Source organism: Abramis brama (assembly GCF_963993115.1).
Source record: "Abramis brama genome assembly, chromosome: 20".
In the NCBI taxonomy this organism is placed as follows: Eukaryota; Metazoa; Chordata; class Actinopteri; order Cypriniformes; family Leuciscidae; genus Abramis; species Abramis brama.
Window position 1 is genome coordinate 28000909 of NC_139982.1, and position 18167 is coordinate 28019075.

At 40.1% G+C, this 18167-nt stretch overlaps 1 protein-coding gene across 4 annotated transcripts in view; it reads right to left on the reverse strand.

The window, feature by feature from the left end:
• Positions 1-3432: 3432 nt before the first annotated feature.
• lingo1a (leucine rich repeat and Ig domain containing 1a) overlaps positions 3433-18167 on the reverse strand; it is an 83326-nt gene continuing 68591 nt past the window's right edge. For all 4 annotated transcript variants that reach the window (XM_084094618.1, XM_084094616.1, XM_084094619.1 and 1 more), the window contains one exon: positions 3433-7435. In XM_084094618.1, the coding sequence (XP_083950744.1) occupies positions 5573-7423 (1851 nt within the window). In that variant the 5' untranslated portion in view covers positions 7424-7435 and the 3' untranslated portion in view covers positions 3433-5572. The remainder of the gene's footprint in view (positions 7436-18167) is intronic.

The following is an 18167-nucleotide window of genomic DNA, read 5'->3' on the forward strand; positions in this document are numbered from 1 at the left end:
TAATCCTGTCTGAATCTGCCATGTCTGTGTTTTTCTCACACAACCTCAACCTCAAACCACACAAAGACCAATGAATTATAGAAAATAACAGACATGCTTGTCATATGTGAATAAATCATATAAATTAAATTAAGTAAGGTTTTATTCTGGACAAAATATATATAAAATATGATAATATTATGCTAAATATAATATTATTAAATATAAATCAAGATCCAAGATTCAAATAGCTTTATTGGCATGGTAAAAGAAATCTTTACATTGCCAAAGCATTCATAACACTATACAATAAAATAATAATAATAATAATAATAATAATAAAAAAATAAAAAAATTAGACAGACATCGGAATCGTGGCAAACTCTGAAGACTTTTAGTTGAATGAGAATATAGAAGAGAGATGAACCTTAGTTCAAAGGAGTTATACTCTTTAAAACATCTCAAAAGTACTTAAGAAAATAAATTAGCTTGTGCTAATACTCACAAACAATGTCAAAGTTTCTCAAATTGGTGCCAGGATGGTTGTGGTTGGACCTGAAGTGTATAGTTGGCTTTAATGGTGATAGATGTGTAACTCTATAAAAGGTTAAACACCAACCCTGGTTTAATACACACACTGGCACTAATTTTACCTCTCCCTCTCTCCTCCATTAGATCTGGCCTCTTTACACCCGTTCATTCATCTTCTAGTCACACATTTACATAATATTAACATAATTAACACATGTGTGTCACTGACCAGAGGGCTGTTAAACATTGTTCACACATCTCCTCCAGCATGTTTGACATTTTAAAGTGCTGAGCGTGTAGCTTACAGCGCAGGTAGCGCTACACACGGTCAGTAATTATGCTGCACGCTAGCCTCAGGTACAAGAACTTTGGAGATAATTAATATATTAAAATTGCACTCGCATACTCTCCAATACACCCAAATGATTACAAAAGAGAATTAAAAGATGAAATTCATTGTGGTTTGGAAAGGATGCCCCTTTAAATGCATTCATGAGGACAAAGGATAGCATGCTGGCTAATGTTAGCAATAGCATGCTACTTGTACTATCTATGCAGTATGAAGTATTGGTGCGTTCAAGTCACTTTTGTCGGAGCAAGATGGCGGTACCTTCACTTATTTACCTAAACACAAATACAGCAACTCTACTAGGAAATGAACAAAGAATGTAAATTGGATGGTTGTGTTTTTATGTGACATTTGCTGTCATCTGCAGTGATTCATTTCTAAAAATATATATTTAGGTGAGGCTTTGATTCTGAGTTGTCTGTATTGACAGGAGGTGGGTGTTAAATTCATGCAGTGTTGTCTGTGATATATTTAAAAATCAGTGAGAATAAGCAGGAGAGAATATGTTATTGACAGAAGGAACTGTATGCCTTTCTAATTTAGCTGAGACTTTTATAGCAAACCAAACATACAGGAAATATCATCCCTGTCAAGGGGCCATCTTTAAATCCTGTTGAAATGCATGATGACGAGAAAATAAAAGCTTTTAAGATTTTAAAGTGCTCTATTCCAGTGTCTGAGAGAAATGAGCACCCTTCAAATGGATAATTACACCTTAATCTTCGGTTCCATAGTGAAACGCGCCTATCAGAGGAAATCAGAAATGAAAACAACATTGAGAGAGGGAATGTAAGATGTCTGTGTTTGTGTGCGTCAGTCTCATCCAATAAACCCAAAACAGTTATTTTCTATTCATTAGATACATTAGTCGGAGTGCGGCATTCTGGGAGTTTTCCGGATGATTCTGCATCTCAAAAGAAAACCATAATTTTCACTGTCTGTCTCCTTCTCCTCTTTTGACAAGTGATTACAGCATTTTTCCAGTACTACGAGGAGGTCTATTTATTTTTCATACTCTCAAAGCTCTGTAAAGTCCTCCAGAAAACCTCTACAGAATGCATAATATAATTTCAGCAACACCTGGACCGTGTACCACAGTTTTATGTGCGTTCCCTGATATAATCCTGCAGGAATCTGGTCATCTACCAGCTTTAACCAGGTTGACCTTGGTAGTCCAACCAGCCGGTACTCCAGCTGATCAACCTAAACCAGTTAAGACCAGATAATGACCACGGTTAAAACCAGTAAAACTGTTAAGATTCTTTTCACCACTAAGCTTCTAATAACATCATGTTGTTCAGTAACACAACCGTCTCCTCATCTTTAGTGATTTTCTTAAGCCCTGTTCACACATACAGTGATTTTATCGGAGAAGGTCAGGAGGTTGCTATACTGTTGGACACTAATAGGCACTGGATGAGCGTTAATGGGAGCTTCACAACCGGTCATAGTGAAAATCTGATTACTAATGAGATGCATTTGCTATAAAAACTAAGATGTTGTTCTATTTTGATAAGAAGCACCCAATGACTTCTAGGGCCCTATCTTGCACCCAGCGCAATTGACTTTGTACACCGACACATGTATCATTCCTATTTTGCACCCAACGCTTTTCCCTCCACAGATGCACGTCGGTAAATTACTGAATGAACTTGCGCTCCCCGGGGCGGTTCAGTGAAACGAGGAGGCGTGTTCCGGCGCAAACGTTCCCTGATGCTATTTTTCAGAAAACAATTCCGCCACTGACCAGGAAAAACCTAGACTAAAGTCAGTGGCGCATTGCGCATGTTATTCATATGCTATTTTAAGGGCGCATGCTTGGCCATAATGTAGCGTGTGCACAACGCGCATACACTTTGATTCTCTCATCTACACAGAAGCAGCAGTTTTCATTTATGCAAATCATAGGCTACATTATTACAAGGAAAAATATTACCACACGAGGGAAATCATTGTTGTGTCCATGAAGATGTGAAAAAATAGGCATAAATTTAGTTTACACATTTACCCAAATTATCATACGCCTGTTTAACCGAAGCTAATTTGGGTGGGTTTCTCCAATCCCCAATGTCACTTCTCTGTCTTTTACGGCCCTGACGAGAACGTCGGTCTCCACGGCTGTGAACCGCTCCTGGCGTGCGCCTGGCAAATCCGCGTTATAATAGCAATCCGCCATGGATCAAGCGCGCCTGCTTTTAAAGGGAATGTGAGATGTCACTCTGATTGGTTTATTGCACGTTATGCCCAAACCACACCTATGAATAATGAAGCTACTTCAGACCAACACATTTTAGATTTGCAAGAGTCATTTATCCCGCCGGTATAATAGCAACAGCGCCCAAGACCCGCCCACAAAGTTACTTTCGTTTCGCGTTTGATACTTTCGATTCAGATCGTTAAAATAGGGCCCCTAGTCTTTTTGTTGCAGCAAATCACTGTATGTGCAAACATACTTTTATGCAGAGAAAATAAAATGTTTTAATTCATTCTTATACATTTTCTTGTTCAGATCCTAAATATAACATTGAGCATGCGCTGAAGATTCTTCTGCAGAACAAAATAAACAAGGCACATTTTTGGTATAAAAATCTCCATAGATTGTTTAATACAACATACCATATTTTCAACAATTCAACATCAATAAAATTGTGTTAATTAAAAAAAAGAAAACAAAATGCATATTACTTTTATTGCACAGAACAATTTTAAACATTTTTCATACTAGATTTTTTCACCTTTTTAGGTCTTTTTTCTTTAGTATAAAAGAATATTATGGACCACATTAATGCACATTATCATTCTGGGCTGAATGTTGGAGAGGGCAGAGGTCATATAAAGATTTATTCGACGTAATAGGATGAAAACAGTAGCTAGACCACAGAGGCAGAGGATCAGAGAAAGATTCAGGTGTGCGTGTGTGTGTGCAAGTGTCAGATTAACTCTAAAGTGGATCAGTAAGGGTTAAACCATCTGTGCAGATTCTCCATCTGCAGCCTCAGTCAGCAGTACAAACCACTTAGCGAGGCGAAACCCATCTACACCGGAGCAAAATACAGTGCATAAACACAGCTCAGTGTCCTTCCATGGAAATCACCTGCCCTGCTTGGCCCAGATTAAACACGCACTTAAAACACAGCTGGACTGTGCAGCGAATTCATTAAACCATTGCATTTCAGCCCAAAAACCTGCTTCATACTCACTAACCAATCCATTTTTAACTAGCCTCTATCTAGCACTGCACCATTGCGCTTTCTTGTCAGCACAAACAGCCTACTTTCAATTTACTCCCACTTCTTTATTCACAAATGTTGCCTGCCGTGATTAACGTGGCGCCATTTCCGTCTGTGGAAACATCTGCTAAATAACGCAATAATTCTTAGTATAGATATCTGTCATTGTAACAAACCAACACCATCTGAGTCCTTAGACTTGCTGGATAACTTTGAAATGGTTTCTTTGGGCACCAAAGCTTCATATAATGTAAAGAAAAACAGATCTGCAGCCGGTAAGACAGGTCTAAGTCTAAGACCATTAGACAGGTGTGAGACCAAAAGACAGGTGTAAGACTCAAGAGACAGATCTGAGAGCAAGAGGCATGTGTGAGACTCGGCAGCAGGTAAAGGTGATTGAGTGCTGTCGAGCATATTAACACTCTCACCTTTTGATGAAATGATTAATTCTGTTATGAACTCGCTTGCTCTCGCACATACAGTACACACTCTGAGATAGAGCTGTACAGTCTTTGAATGAGTTTGTTATATAAAAATGTGATGCTGCAGTGCCATTAAATGGGTTTAAACCTGACCAGGCACAGCAGAAATGCTCACTGCAGGCTACAATGATCATCTCTATATAAAATTAAAGCAAAACGCACAACAAAAGTTACATAATTACTGCTGATTTCACTTGCCTAGCCATTAATCCAACAATAAACAACCTGTACTTGTTTATCCAGATGCTTGAGTCGTAAAACTCCCCCGGCTTATCTAACAAATGCATTTAAAATACAGATCCGAAAGCAAAATGAGGACCAGACAGCAGAGTGCAGATTCAAAGAAAGGAATGTGCGGTGAAAGTTGCACTATACACACATTTCTCTATAGCAGGAATGAAATGGAATCTATTATACTCTACATTCTGTTGTTAGACACAATGTAGAAGACATTTTGGGCGGATTTGGGCAAATTCAGCTGTTAGGTTTGTTAAATGTGCTTTTCTCCCCTGATTTATCTACTGTTATTCTTTCATAAAACTATTCATTTTAGTAGAAAACAAGAAATGAATGGGTTAAACAAATAAACAAACAAACAAAGAGGATGCAGGCAGCAGGACAGAAGGGAGAAGGATGCTCTGCCTTTGCATTCTGAAGGTCGACACAAAACATTTTGGAGGTTGGGGTTTTTCTTTTTTTTTTGCCCATAAAAATCCACAGGAACTTAAGTGTTTTAAAACAAAATCCTCTCTCAAAGATATTGGTCCCCGTAGGCTGAATTTAAGCGGCATCACAGAGGACTGCGCATGAGGACATTTTCCCCCTCTCATGTTCAATATTGAACAAAAGCACCAACCCCTGTGACGCACATCCATCTTTAGAAAGGGGGAAAAACACCCCTCTATGGGGAGCTCGTCAGAGCCAGAGGTTGTTCAGGCAGGGAATCTCTTGTTTTTGTCTTTATGAGTTTTTGAAAGGGTCTCTTGAGCTCCCTGGTTGGATTATATCATTTTCATGTTAAATTTTCGAGGGGCATCGCCGTTGCCGCTGCTGCTCATCCCAGCGTCCGATTTGCGCGGGACGTACTCTATCTCAATGTTGTGTTTGCTGTTTCCTTTGCCTCTGCTCCAAAGAAAGAGCAGAACCAGGCAGAACAGAACCACACCCAAGAAGGAGATGAAGCCCATAGTGGTGGCGATGATTAGCGTCTTTATATCAAACGGGAACGGGACAGTTGCTCTTGTTCCATTGGCTCCGTTGTCATTGGGTTGGTTGGAGATAAACGCCAAGGTTTTGTTGGGTTGGTTGGGCCAGTCTGGCGAGTAACTGTGGACGTGCAGGTGGGCCAAAGCGGTGTCATTTCCACCAGCGTTGCTAGCAATGCACACATACGTCCCATTGTCCTGAATCTGAGCGTAGCGCACCTCCAGGGTGCCATCTGGGAAAACAGTGAGCCGTCCTATCGTTTTTGTGGTGATGAACTGTTTTTGTGGGGAAAGCCACATGATGACGGGCGTTGGGTCTCCGTCTGCTTGACACACGAAGTGGATGGTGGTGCCTTCGTCAACAAACTTTTGCTGTGGCTTCCGGTCTCGGATCCTAGACTTGCGACACGTGAAGTAATTGGGCTGAAGCACGTCAGGAAAGTCCTTGAACTCTTTTCCTTGAACGAACTCGGGTGAGGAGCAAGTCGGTTGCTGGCGGTTGAAGTTGAGCCTCCAGCGGCGTCGGAAAACCCAAAGCAGACGGCAGTCACAAGCCAGCGGGTTGTCATACAATGCGAGGGTCTCTAGGTTCCCCACTGAATGGAACACGGCCTCCTCCAGGGTGGTAAGGGCATTGCTGGAGACATTGAGGATTTTCAGGTAGTTAAGTCCTCTGAAGGAGTAAGGCTCGATCATTGTCAGTCGACCGCCCACCAGGTGGAACTCCTGCAGTCTGAGCAGGTCATGGAGCCGGTTGCCCTCGATCATCTGGATGGGATTGTAGGACATGTTGAGGAAACGAAGATAAACCAGGTGTCGCAAAGCCAAATATGGAATCGACGTTAAGTTTGCATTAGTGATCGTTAGGGAGGTAAGATTCAATCCGTACAAGCAGTTGGTGGTCATGGTATCCAGGTAGGGCCAGTTGGCAATTTCCAGGACTTTGAGACGGTAGAGCCGCTTGAAGCTGTAATCTCTGATGCTGTTGATGTTGAGGTTTCGCAAGCGCAGCGTAACCAAGCTGTGCAGATGCGTGAAGGCCTCTGTCGGGACAGAGGTCAGGTTGCACTTCTCTAGTGTAAGCTGCTCCAAGCTGCTGAGGCCATGAAACGCCCGGTGGGATATGAAGACAAGGTCATTATCCCCAACCTCCAGAGAGCGCAGGTTGTAGAGGTCCTGGAACATGTAGTCCAGCAGAATTACGATCTTATTCTCACTGATGTCCAGCTTTGTTAGGTTACTGAGGCCTGTGAACACTCCCAACTGGATGAGCTTCAGCTTGTTGCTGCGCAGTCCCAGACTCTGCAGGCCGTATAGGTTGTTAAAGGCGCCGGGCTCAATGGCTGAGATGGTGTTTTCATTGAGCTCCAGCTCTTCCAAGTGCGGAAAGGCAGAGAACTCATCTGGGTTGATGGTTTTGATTCGATTCTTGCTGAGGTCTAGGAGTCGTGTTTCCGACGGGATCCCCTCTGGAACGGACATCAGTTTCTTGCGGTGGCATAAGACCGAGCGCTCCTGAGCATTGCACTCGCAGCGTGATGGGCAGCCCGTGGCAGAGCCAGACAGCACTGTGCCCAGCATCAAGATTAGAATGGGCTGCCAGCATGCCACCAGGAAGCTGTGCCCACTCACTTCCCCTGCTACCATCCTACCGGTTACCTGCACAGACGGAGAAAAGAGAAAAAGTGCACCGAGTTATAAAATATGAAATTCAAGGCATCCAAATCAATAAACAATTATACTGCACAGTATATTGACTAAACCTTCTACTGTGCTATTTTCTTTGGCGAGCCGCATATGGCTCTAAAACATGAGTGAATTGTGTATTTATTGAACATTGTTCATTGAAAGAATGGAGAGGGTAAAAGTGCTTAACTAATATAGCAGACATCATTTTCCATTTCCAAAGTGTCAACTACGTGTTTCATTACATTATAGGCTCATTAAACGACTGCACTAAGGACTGCTGGATTATTCACAACTGTGAAAAGGAAGAGCCAATGGCGTGTACTTGCATAACTGCATGAATTGGCACTTTTGGATTCAATCTCCTTTGTTTTGACCCCAACTAGTTCAACTTCAAAGGCTTTTAACACACAGTAGCACTCACGCTAACTGAGCTCAGGGACTTGACTTGGAATCCATTGCAAGGGTTACATCACCATCATAAGGTATTTATGAATCCTCTAAACCTCTGGTGCACCTAACACAGCTGAGAAGTGAGTTAGAAGGCTGTTGTCCCAACCAGCATTTTCACTCTCAAATCCTGTAGGCGTTCACACTTCCATGTATGGGATCCATTTGAAACGATGGCACGGAGGCATATGTGTGAATTTATCCACAATTTTCAAGGAGAAATCCACTTCACAGAAAGTTGGTAGCCATAAAATCGCTAGCGTATGGCATCTGCAAGACAGACCTAAAGACGAGACGTTGGATTAAGACTCTCTGATATCTTACTTAAAGACATGCTGACCATTTAAATCTGTACACAGATATTCTAATGCTTTCTGAAGCAGCAATAAACACTGTTCATGCACAACTGCCCTCATTTTAAAGTTTAGCTTCTTACCAGTCTTCTGAAAATCATATTTTAGAGGAAAGTGTCCACCTTGCTATCTAATGCCTACATAGGCAGTATCCGAATGAAACCTCATAAAAGACTCATTCTGAATACTCTACACTGGCAGCAACTCCACAAATAGTGTGCAAACAACCCACAGTTTGGTGTTAGCATGTTGCAAAACTAATAACATGTTACTTTAAAACACATAACATACATAGCACGCACAAAAAAAGTAATTTTATAAACACTTTTCGGTATCTCTTGACTGATCCGCCTTCTTTGGATTTTTTACAGAGCTTATTTCTTGTGAATTCTGGGATTGCCTTATGTGGTAAATGAAAACATACAATGCTGCCCTAAAATTCAGCTAAAAAAGCATCTAAGAAAGATTTAAATTATTCATAATAACAGTTTTTGCATATAGAGCGCATATAACGCCTTAAAATGCTCTCTAGGTAGGCAGCTCAATTGGTTTTGTAACAGAGCTCACATCTCCAGTGAATGTCAGGTTTACACTTTTTTTTTTCTTTTGCCGTCACGCTATTCTCTACCGACCCGTCGTGACTCTGATTACGGTTTCATAACCACCTACACAGCACTGGAATACTCCTATTGGGAACATCAAAGAATGTTCATTTCCTGTTTGTGTAACACAACATCCCTGTCACATGATCATAAAAAAGATGTACAACTTGCATCGGGAAGCCTGACGCCAGTGATGATTGCTTTTGTCCTGAAAGACTTTTCAGAAGTTTTCAGTTCAACGAACTAATCCTTAAAATAGTTATTTAGGGAATCACAAATCTTGCAGCGCTGTGACCATTAAAAATTGCCATTGGTGTGCAGAAGAACTCCTGCCCACACAAACACAAAATACACTGTATAAATGTAGAAGAGATTCACAAATATTTCATAAGAGGCCAATTTGGATTTTTGTTTGTAATTTGCTGTAATGAATAAATTGCAGTGATCTAACTGTGAGCCCCAGTTGTTCATCGGGATCAATAATGAAGCCACTGAAGGGTTGAGTTTGGCTGGAAGCATTCAGCATGTGGCCCACAGGCACGGTGTTAAACCGTTAGCACTGTTGAGGGGAGGCTGGGTTCAGTTCAAAGCAAATTAAGCAGCCTACAGTGTGTGCTGCCAAAACCTGAGAACATATGGAAATGTTCTTCATATGAAACCGACTTGAAAGAAATATCACCGCTGTCTGGTCACCAGACTAACAACAAGCTGAAACATTATTCAGCTAATGATGTGTCTTAGGAAGTTTTATCAAATAGCATTATGTATTATCTCTCAGTGAAAAAGAGAAAAGAAATGGTTGACTGTTAAGCCCTCCTACTAAAACTCATGTTTTTGGGATCTGTGATCTCTATTCCCCCTGTAAAATTACAGTAAAAGTAGCATGAATGACGTGAGTGCATAAAGTAATGCAGTGAGGTAGTTTGTGCTTTAATGTGGTGAATTAATCAATAAAGTAATGCAGCAAACTAGTATGTGAAGTAAGAGAGGTAGAACGTAAAATACACAGTAAGGTAGTGTGTAAACTAAAATTAAATTAGGTCATGTGTATTATAATGCGGTGAAGTTGAGTGTAAAGTAATGCAACAAACTAACATGTAAAGTAACAGGTAACAAGTACTGTAAATTAAAATAATGCAGTTTGGTAACATATAAAATAACTTTGTGTGTAAAGTAAAGGCTCTTGCACACTGAGTCCGAAATTTTCGCATACGTTTTTCATATTCGTGATTCGGTGGCTCTGAAATGTCAAAACACCATTCAAAATGCTTGCTACGGATGCGAAAAATGCAGAAAATCAAACCTGATCCGAATTTTTTTATGACGGACGAAAGTTTCGGAGGCAGTGTGCAAGCGTGATTGACATAACATGAGGTCATATTTATTTTTTAACGTGCGAAAATTTCGGATGCGAATTTCAGACTCAGTGTGCAAGGGCCTTAACTGTGATAGTGTGTAAAGTAACACTGCTAACTAATATGTAAGAGAGGTAGCAAGTAAAATAATGCAGTAAGGTGGCGTGTAAAATAATATAATGTGGTGTAAAAAATAATATAATGCAAGTGTGTAGTGTGTAAAGTAACAGTGGTGAAATGTGCAAAGAAACACAGCAGAGAAATATGTAAAGTAACAGAGGTTGCATTTAAAATAATGCAGAGTTGTAGTGGGTAAAGTAATGTGATGCCGCAGTGTGTAAAGTAAAGCAGTGCAGTACAGTAGTGTGTAAAGTAATGCAGTGAGGTAGCATGTAAAGTCACGTGGTAAGTTAGTGTGTAAAAGCTGGAAGGTGATTTGTAAAGCAACATGACGAGACAGTTCGTAATAAACACGGTGCTGCTGCATCTCTATTCTGACATGATTGCATTTCCATCTGTTGCATCATTTACTATTATATATTTATGATACATCTGAATCTCTCACAGTAAGGTTGTGAATAACTGCAGTCTGGAACAGGACGGTGTTTCCCAGCGGCAACAATCCCACTTAAAGACGGCAGCTAAATACCTGAGCAGCAGAATCCTCCTCACATCTGTCACGGCTATAGGAGCAGCGCGCTAAGAGTCTAATCTAGTTCAGAATCAGCCAGTTCACTAATCCTGTACACACAAACACACACCAACACACACACACCAACACACATTCAGGTGGACTTACTTCACTTCAGCTTCATGTAGGTCAGTTCAGCACATGGACACCTCACAGGACAAAGTTAAACACACTTGGACAAGAATAACACAACTCCGGCTCATCCTTAATCAATCTGATTAATTGACTTAATGAAGCTCTGCTGTTACTATGTAGAAGACTAAGTCTTCCAAGTGAATTCAATTTCTTGAATCCGTTCACCACAACATCAGGAATGTTTTACCTCCCATCATGTTTTGTTTGCCAATTCACTTCATGACCAAAAATCACTCAGTTTTTAATTATGACTAAGTATTTCTGCATTTTATTAAATGTGTAAAAAAAAAAGATCTGTTTTTCTGAGAAAAAGATCCATGTAATGTCACACATTTCTCCTCTAGAGTTACAGAATAGATCCCAAAAATGTCTCTAAATGTGCTTAGATTTAACAAGTCTGCAATCAAAAGTCAATGATCTCAATATGAACTCAAATGTTTTTCATCAATTTCCAAATTCCAAAAACGATCCGAGCTGCCATCCATTAATTTTATAGCAGTGTAGTTCTACTGTATGTGAATAATTATCTCATTAGTGTCTATTTTAATTTCTCCTTATGATTTTAAGGTACAGCAATAGTGTCTCAAACAATGGCATGAGTTTTTTGCGGGGCTATCTGTTTGTCGGAGCAATGGAAGACAAGCGGAAATACATTTCATTATTTTTTACAATTGCGTTTGGTGACGCTAGTGGCACTGAAATCACATACTTCACCTTAGCTTTTCCTGAGGAACAAAATGTTCCTCTAGGCCTTTAAAGTAAGTATTTGAGGGTAGAAACAAACAACCAGCAGATCAGTCGCATCTCTGTGCAACAATAGAAAGGCTTCATTTCACTGCAAAACAAGTGTCAGGAAAGAGATTGTGTCGTTCACTTAAAGCATTTGTGTTCAGAACATGGTGTTCAAGACTGAAACAAGTCTGCAACTCAGAAACACACACTCAATCTATTTCTTATGGTCCGTGACTGAATCTGCTCATTTATTTGTTGCACTTGCTGCAGAATCGCCAGAGTGTGACTGAGTGTTCCCTCATTAGAGACCCTCCCCTCGCCCTTTCTGCTATTATTTTGTCTGTAAAGTAACTCTGGCTCAGGAAGTGCAAACATTAAGGTTCATATTCAGAGCTTCAGATCTGACCTTCTGAAAACACCTCCTCCCAGACGAAACAGCTCCATCCTGCAGCCCTAACAGCTCCTCAGAGCTCAAACATCTCCGGTTTCACTCTCTCCGCTGTCATTCTCTGTTTTTCTCACTCTGAGGGGAGGGAGACACATTGACCCTGAAGCTATAGGAGAAGAATCATCAACACAAGCTCAGAACGGCAGCTGGAATCAGGAATAACGAGGTCCAACACACCAGACATCTCAGCGCTGAGGAATCAATCACACATGTTTTCGCGCTTGATGTGAGACGAGAGTCTTACAAACAGGGTAGACACACAAACATAAGATGCAAACCTAGCCTCACTGTCTATTGTCTACTAAGGAAGCTTCTAGGAGAACCGAAATGGAGCCTCGTAATAATTGATCTGATACGCTCTTAATGGGCAGAAACTCCATTAACAATCCCTCCCTGGCCATTAAGTGAACCGACTTGCCTTAAAGGGACTAGCACTCACAGTTGATTCTGATGGAGTTTGACGTTAACACGTTGCCAGACTAATGACTTGTACTAATGACCTGTACACAAAACTACTCAAACTTTTCCTCACAAATTTAAGGTATCATTCATTTTTAATATAGGGCCTTATAATTTACGTAATACGGAAAACGAGAATGGAATCGCAGAATCCAGTCATAAAATTTTTATTTACTGTATGACGTGGAATGTCACAGAATTTGGCAAAATCAAAAGTAGGTTTGTACACTTAAAAAACTGCTTGTTCAACATGTTTTCATAATCATAAGGACACTTCATTTGAACTTCATCTCCAGAACTGCTCTTAGATTCACTTCATGGGCATTTCACCATTTCATTTGATAAAACTATCAGATACACACAATAATAACAGATGTAATAGGGCCCTATACTGTATGTAGTGCAAATTAACTCTTTCTCTGCCATTGATGGAAATTTCCGGCTCTCTGTGTTTTCACTGTTATACGGTAGGGGGCGCTATTACGCATCTTCTGAAAGAATAAAGAATCTCATGATCAAAACACAGCCGAAGAAGCAGAAACGAGCGATATCATATGTAAGCACAATACTGGCAGGGAAAGAGTTAAGCAAGTTATGATTGGAAAATCTGATAAGTACTAACAGTAACAATAGTGATGCTTGCCTATATATAGCACACACACAAATACTGGGTCAAATAGTGCATTTTGACCTAACGAGTGTGTCTACAATGCTTCATCCTGGATGAATATGTTCAAATCAAGCTAATTCTGACAACTTAACAAGCTATCTTTGTTTTGAAAGATCGACTAGCAACTTTGTAGCTGGACAAGCTAATCACCAGCTAGCATGTTCCAAAACATCGACCTGGATTTTCCAGCAGGGAACAAAGACAGCAGGGACTGAAAATGATTTAGTCGACTTTCACGGGTTATGTACTAAAGTTACCTAACACATATGCTCGGAAAGAAAAGACTGACATCTATTGAAGTAGATTCTGAAAAACAGTGTAAAAGGACACCAGCGGTCACCTCGTTCTATGTCACGCATTAAAGTAACACCTGTCTGTGAAAACATATGCGCTCCTTCACTTTAAGCTAAATACATTTCTCTCACTCTCATTTTCTTCTCTGAATAAATGAAAAGAGAGACGCTTTGGGGAACAGTGAATGAGTCATGAGATAGAATGAACGGAGAAACCCACTTACACAAATACACACACACACACACACAGAGGATGGTGCCCTAGTGCGTATTATGTATTATACAACAGTATTCATCAATTTAGGGCTTTTCACACTTGAAATAGTTAACCCTGGTCTTTCTAAACCCTGGGTTAACATCCTTATTTGCATATTTGCAGTGTCAGAGTCATTGATTGGACGATAGTAGCATACAACCGGTTTACATAAAGGCATCCTCATATTATACATATTGCTGACTGTACTAAGTTCATATACTGAATGGACTTTTCGGACTATAAAGGGAGGAATGAAAGTCTCCTCACTCCAATTGTCGCATTTTCCGCCACCATTTGACATTTTTCACCTCAAACCCTGAAACTACCGCAGTGTTTCTGTGGCAATGCGGGTTTATCGTCACAAAAGGGGTGCTAACCCTGCTTCTAAATTATAAGTGTAAATTATAAGCGGGGTTAAGAGCAATGGGGTTAACCTGGGGTTAAAGGGATAGTTCACCCAAAAAGATTCTGTCATCATTTACTCACCCTCATGATGTTCTGTTGAACACAAAAGAAGATATTTTGAAGAATGTTGGTAATCAAACAGTTGATGGTAGCCATTGACTTCAATAGTATTTTTACTACGGAAGTCAATGGCTACCTAAATGACAAAATCTTTGGGTGAACTGTCCCTTTAAGTGCAGTGTGAGAAGCCAATTAGTGTCTTGTAAGGTAATTCCATATCAGTTTATGTGTAACTATAACTTTGAGGACAAAACTGAAAATATCTGGTAATATACAGTGAGGAAAATAAGTATTTGAACACCCTGCTATTTTGCAAGTTCTCCCACTTGGAAATCATGGAGGGGTCTGAAATTGTCATCGTAGGTGCATGTCCACTGTGAGAGACATAATCTAAAAAAAAAAAAAAAATCCAGAAATCACAATATATGATTTTTTAACTATTTATTTGTATGATACAGCTGCAAATAAGTATTTGAACACCTGTCTATCAGCTAGAATTCTGACCCTCAAAGACCTGTTAGTCTGCCTTTAAAATGTCCATCTCCACTCCATTTATTATCCTAAATTAGATGCACCTGTTTGAGGTCGTTAGCTGCATAAAGACACCTGTCCACCCCATACAATCAGTAAGAATCCAACTACTAACATGGCCAAGACCAAAGAGCTGTCCAAAGACAGCTCGGGAAAAAATTGTACACCTCCACAAGGCTGGAAAGGGCTACGGGGAAATTGCCAAGCAGCTTGGTGAAAAAAGGTCCACTGTTGGAGCAATCATTAGAAAATGGAAGAAGCTAAACATGACTGTCAATCTCCCTCGGACTGGGGCTCCATGCAAGATCTCACCTCGTGGGGTCTCAATGATCCTAAGAAAGGTGAGAAATCAGCCCAGAACTACACAGGAGGAGCTGGTCAATGACCTGAAAAGAGCTGGGACCACCGTTTCCAAGGTTACTGTTGGTAATACACTAAGACGTCATGGTTTGAAATCATGCATGGCACGGAAGGTTCCCCTGCTTAAACCAGCACATGTCAAGGCCCGTCTTAAGTTTGCCAATGACCATTTGGATGATCCAGAGGAGTCATGGGAGAAAGTCATGTGGTCAGATGAGACCAAAATATAACTTTTTGGTCATAATTCCACTAAACGTGTTTGGAGGAAGAAGAATGATGAGTACTATCCCAAGAACACCATCCCTACTGTGAAGCATGGGGGTGGTAGCATCATGCTTTGGGGGTGTTTTTCTGCACATGGGACAGGGCGACTGCACTGTATTAAGGAGAGGATGACCGGGGCCATGTATTGCGAGATTTTGGGGAACAACCTCCTTCCCTCAGTTAGAGCATTGAAGATGGGTCGAGGCTGGGTCTTCCAACATGACAATGACCCGAAGCACACAGCCAGGATAACCAAGGAGTGGCTCTGTAAGAAGCATATCAAGGTTCTGGCGTGGCCTAGCCAGTCTACAGACCTAAACCCAATAGAGAATCTTTGGAGGGAGCTCAAACTCCGTGTTTCTCAGCGACAGCCCAGAAACCTGACTGATCTAGAGAAGATCTGTGTGGAGGAGTGGGCCAAAATCCCTCCTGCAGTGTGTGCAAACCTGGTGAAAAACTACAGGAAACGTTTGACCTCTGTAATTGCAAACAAAGGCTACTGTACCAAATATTAACATTGATTTTCTCAGGTGTTCAAATACTTATTTGCAGCTGTATCATACAAATAAATAGTTAAAAAATCATACATTGTGATTTCTGGATTTTTTTTTTTAGATTATGTCTCTCACAGTGGACATGCACCTACGATGACAATTTCAGCCCCCTCCATGATTTCTAAGTGGGAGAACTTGCAAAATAGCAGGGTGTTCAAATACTTATTTTCCTCACTGTATACACTAACAATCAAAATTTAGGGTCAGTTGGGACAGTCATTTAAAAAAAAAAGAAATGGTTAGGGTTAGTATAAATACTTTTATTTAGCAAGGATGGATTAAATTGAACAAAAGTGATATTAAATATATTGATAAATGTTACAAAAGATTCAAATAAATGTTTTAATTCATCAAACAATCCTTTGCAAAGCTTTGCATCACAGATATTAATTACATTTTAATATATGTTCAAATAGAAAACAGTTATTTGAAATTTTAATATTACTTCACAATTTTCCTGTTTCTTTGCTGCATCAATGCTGATAGTAAGTGGCAGTTCAAGCGGGAAACCTGTTGGTCATGAGCATGTGAATTTGCCCATGATGCATCAGACTGACACTCATCTCAGCGTCTTAACATCTCTATTTGGCAGATGCAATTCAAACAATCAATTTCCCAGCATGCATTTCTGCATCACATCTCCAGGCCTTCCTCTTCCTGCACACAGAGCGTGATTACCGGTTCATAAAGTAATTTCATCCCGGTATAGACTTGATTAGATGTAATTTGAGGTTTCTGTAGCTATTGGCGCTCTCTTTATGAATCTAAAAACACATTTTCTCAAACAAATTAAAACAATTTCACAAAAGTTTGAGAATAAAATGATAGCTAAGTCTACATGCTTAGGCTTGCTAAGGTAAGTGTGAGACTATGTTAAATGCACAGTTTGCCCATAAATTCCAATTATGCAATCATTCACATTTTGGAGCTTTACAGCCACTGAACTACCTTTGTTATATGGAAAAGAGCAGCTTGGATTGGACTTCTCTGTTTATGACCCATGTAAGAAATAAAATTGTATTGGTGAGGGTATGGAAGCCCATTTCAGTCTTAGGGTAAAAAAAAAAAAAATGAAATGGGTAATGTATATAACAAGAAGAAAAAAAGTCATACAAGTTTGGAATGACATAATTTATTTACAGATTTTTGGGTGAGCTGTCCCTTTAAATACGATTTGTTAAATTAAAGGAATTGTCAGTCACATGACATAAAATCATAGTCATTCCATCTATCAGTCTGAAATGTAAACTGTCCGTACTGTATTGTCATTACACAATGATTCTCATTCATAAAAAAATCCTGTGCAAATTGTTCCTAAAGTTGTTTTTAATAGAAATGGTTTTACAAACTATTTACACCCATTGAGGCCCATTGTATGATTTTGCATCTTGTGCATTGAATATTATATAAAGCACATTATATGCTGTATAGCTGTATCCAAAAGTTTCCAGTCATGTAAAGATCTATTCTATTCTGGCAAGGTTCATATAAAACAAACCCAGATATTGATTTAGTTATTGTTCATACGCTCTTCATCCACGCACACACACTTTTCCTTAATAAATGTGTGTTTCTTGTCAGAGAGGACTCATTACAGTGTCATTTTAAAGAGCTCTTTTAAATTCACGCTGTACCGCCTGATTCACTCTTGGCTCTGATTTAGATGAAATATATTCAGACCTGCACCAGTAACGACGGGGAACGATGTCCACAAATGTGTGAAATGACACATTCGGCGCGAGGCGTTTAGCTTTGACACTCTTTCTGCAGAACATGTTAATGCCTTGATGCCCATCAACAGTATCGATCAGCATCGATCGACATTGAAACGCCAGACAAGCTTGAAGTGGCTGCTGGGTTTCTAGCTGGTCGTTTATGGTATATAAGACTAGAGGACCTGGTTTCACCCTGGTAGACTGTCTTGGTCAAGATAGCAAGGGCTGGTGGATCATCTTAGACCTGCAAAATAAACTGCTTCAGTGTTTGACAAACCAGCTTGAGGAATATTCCAGGTTAAGTTCAAGTTCAGCTCCATCAACAGCATTTGTAGGATAATGTTGACTACCACAAAAATGTATTTACACTTG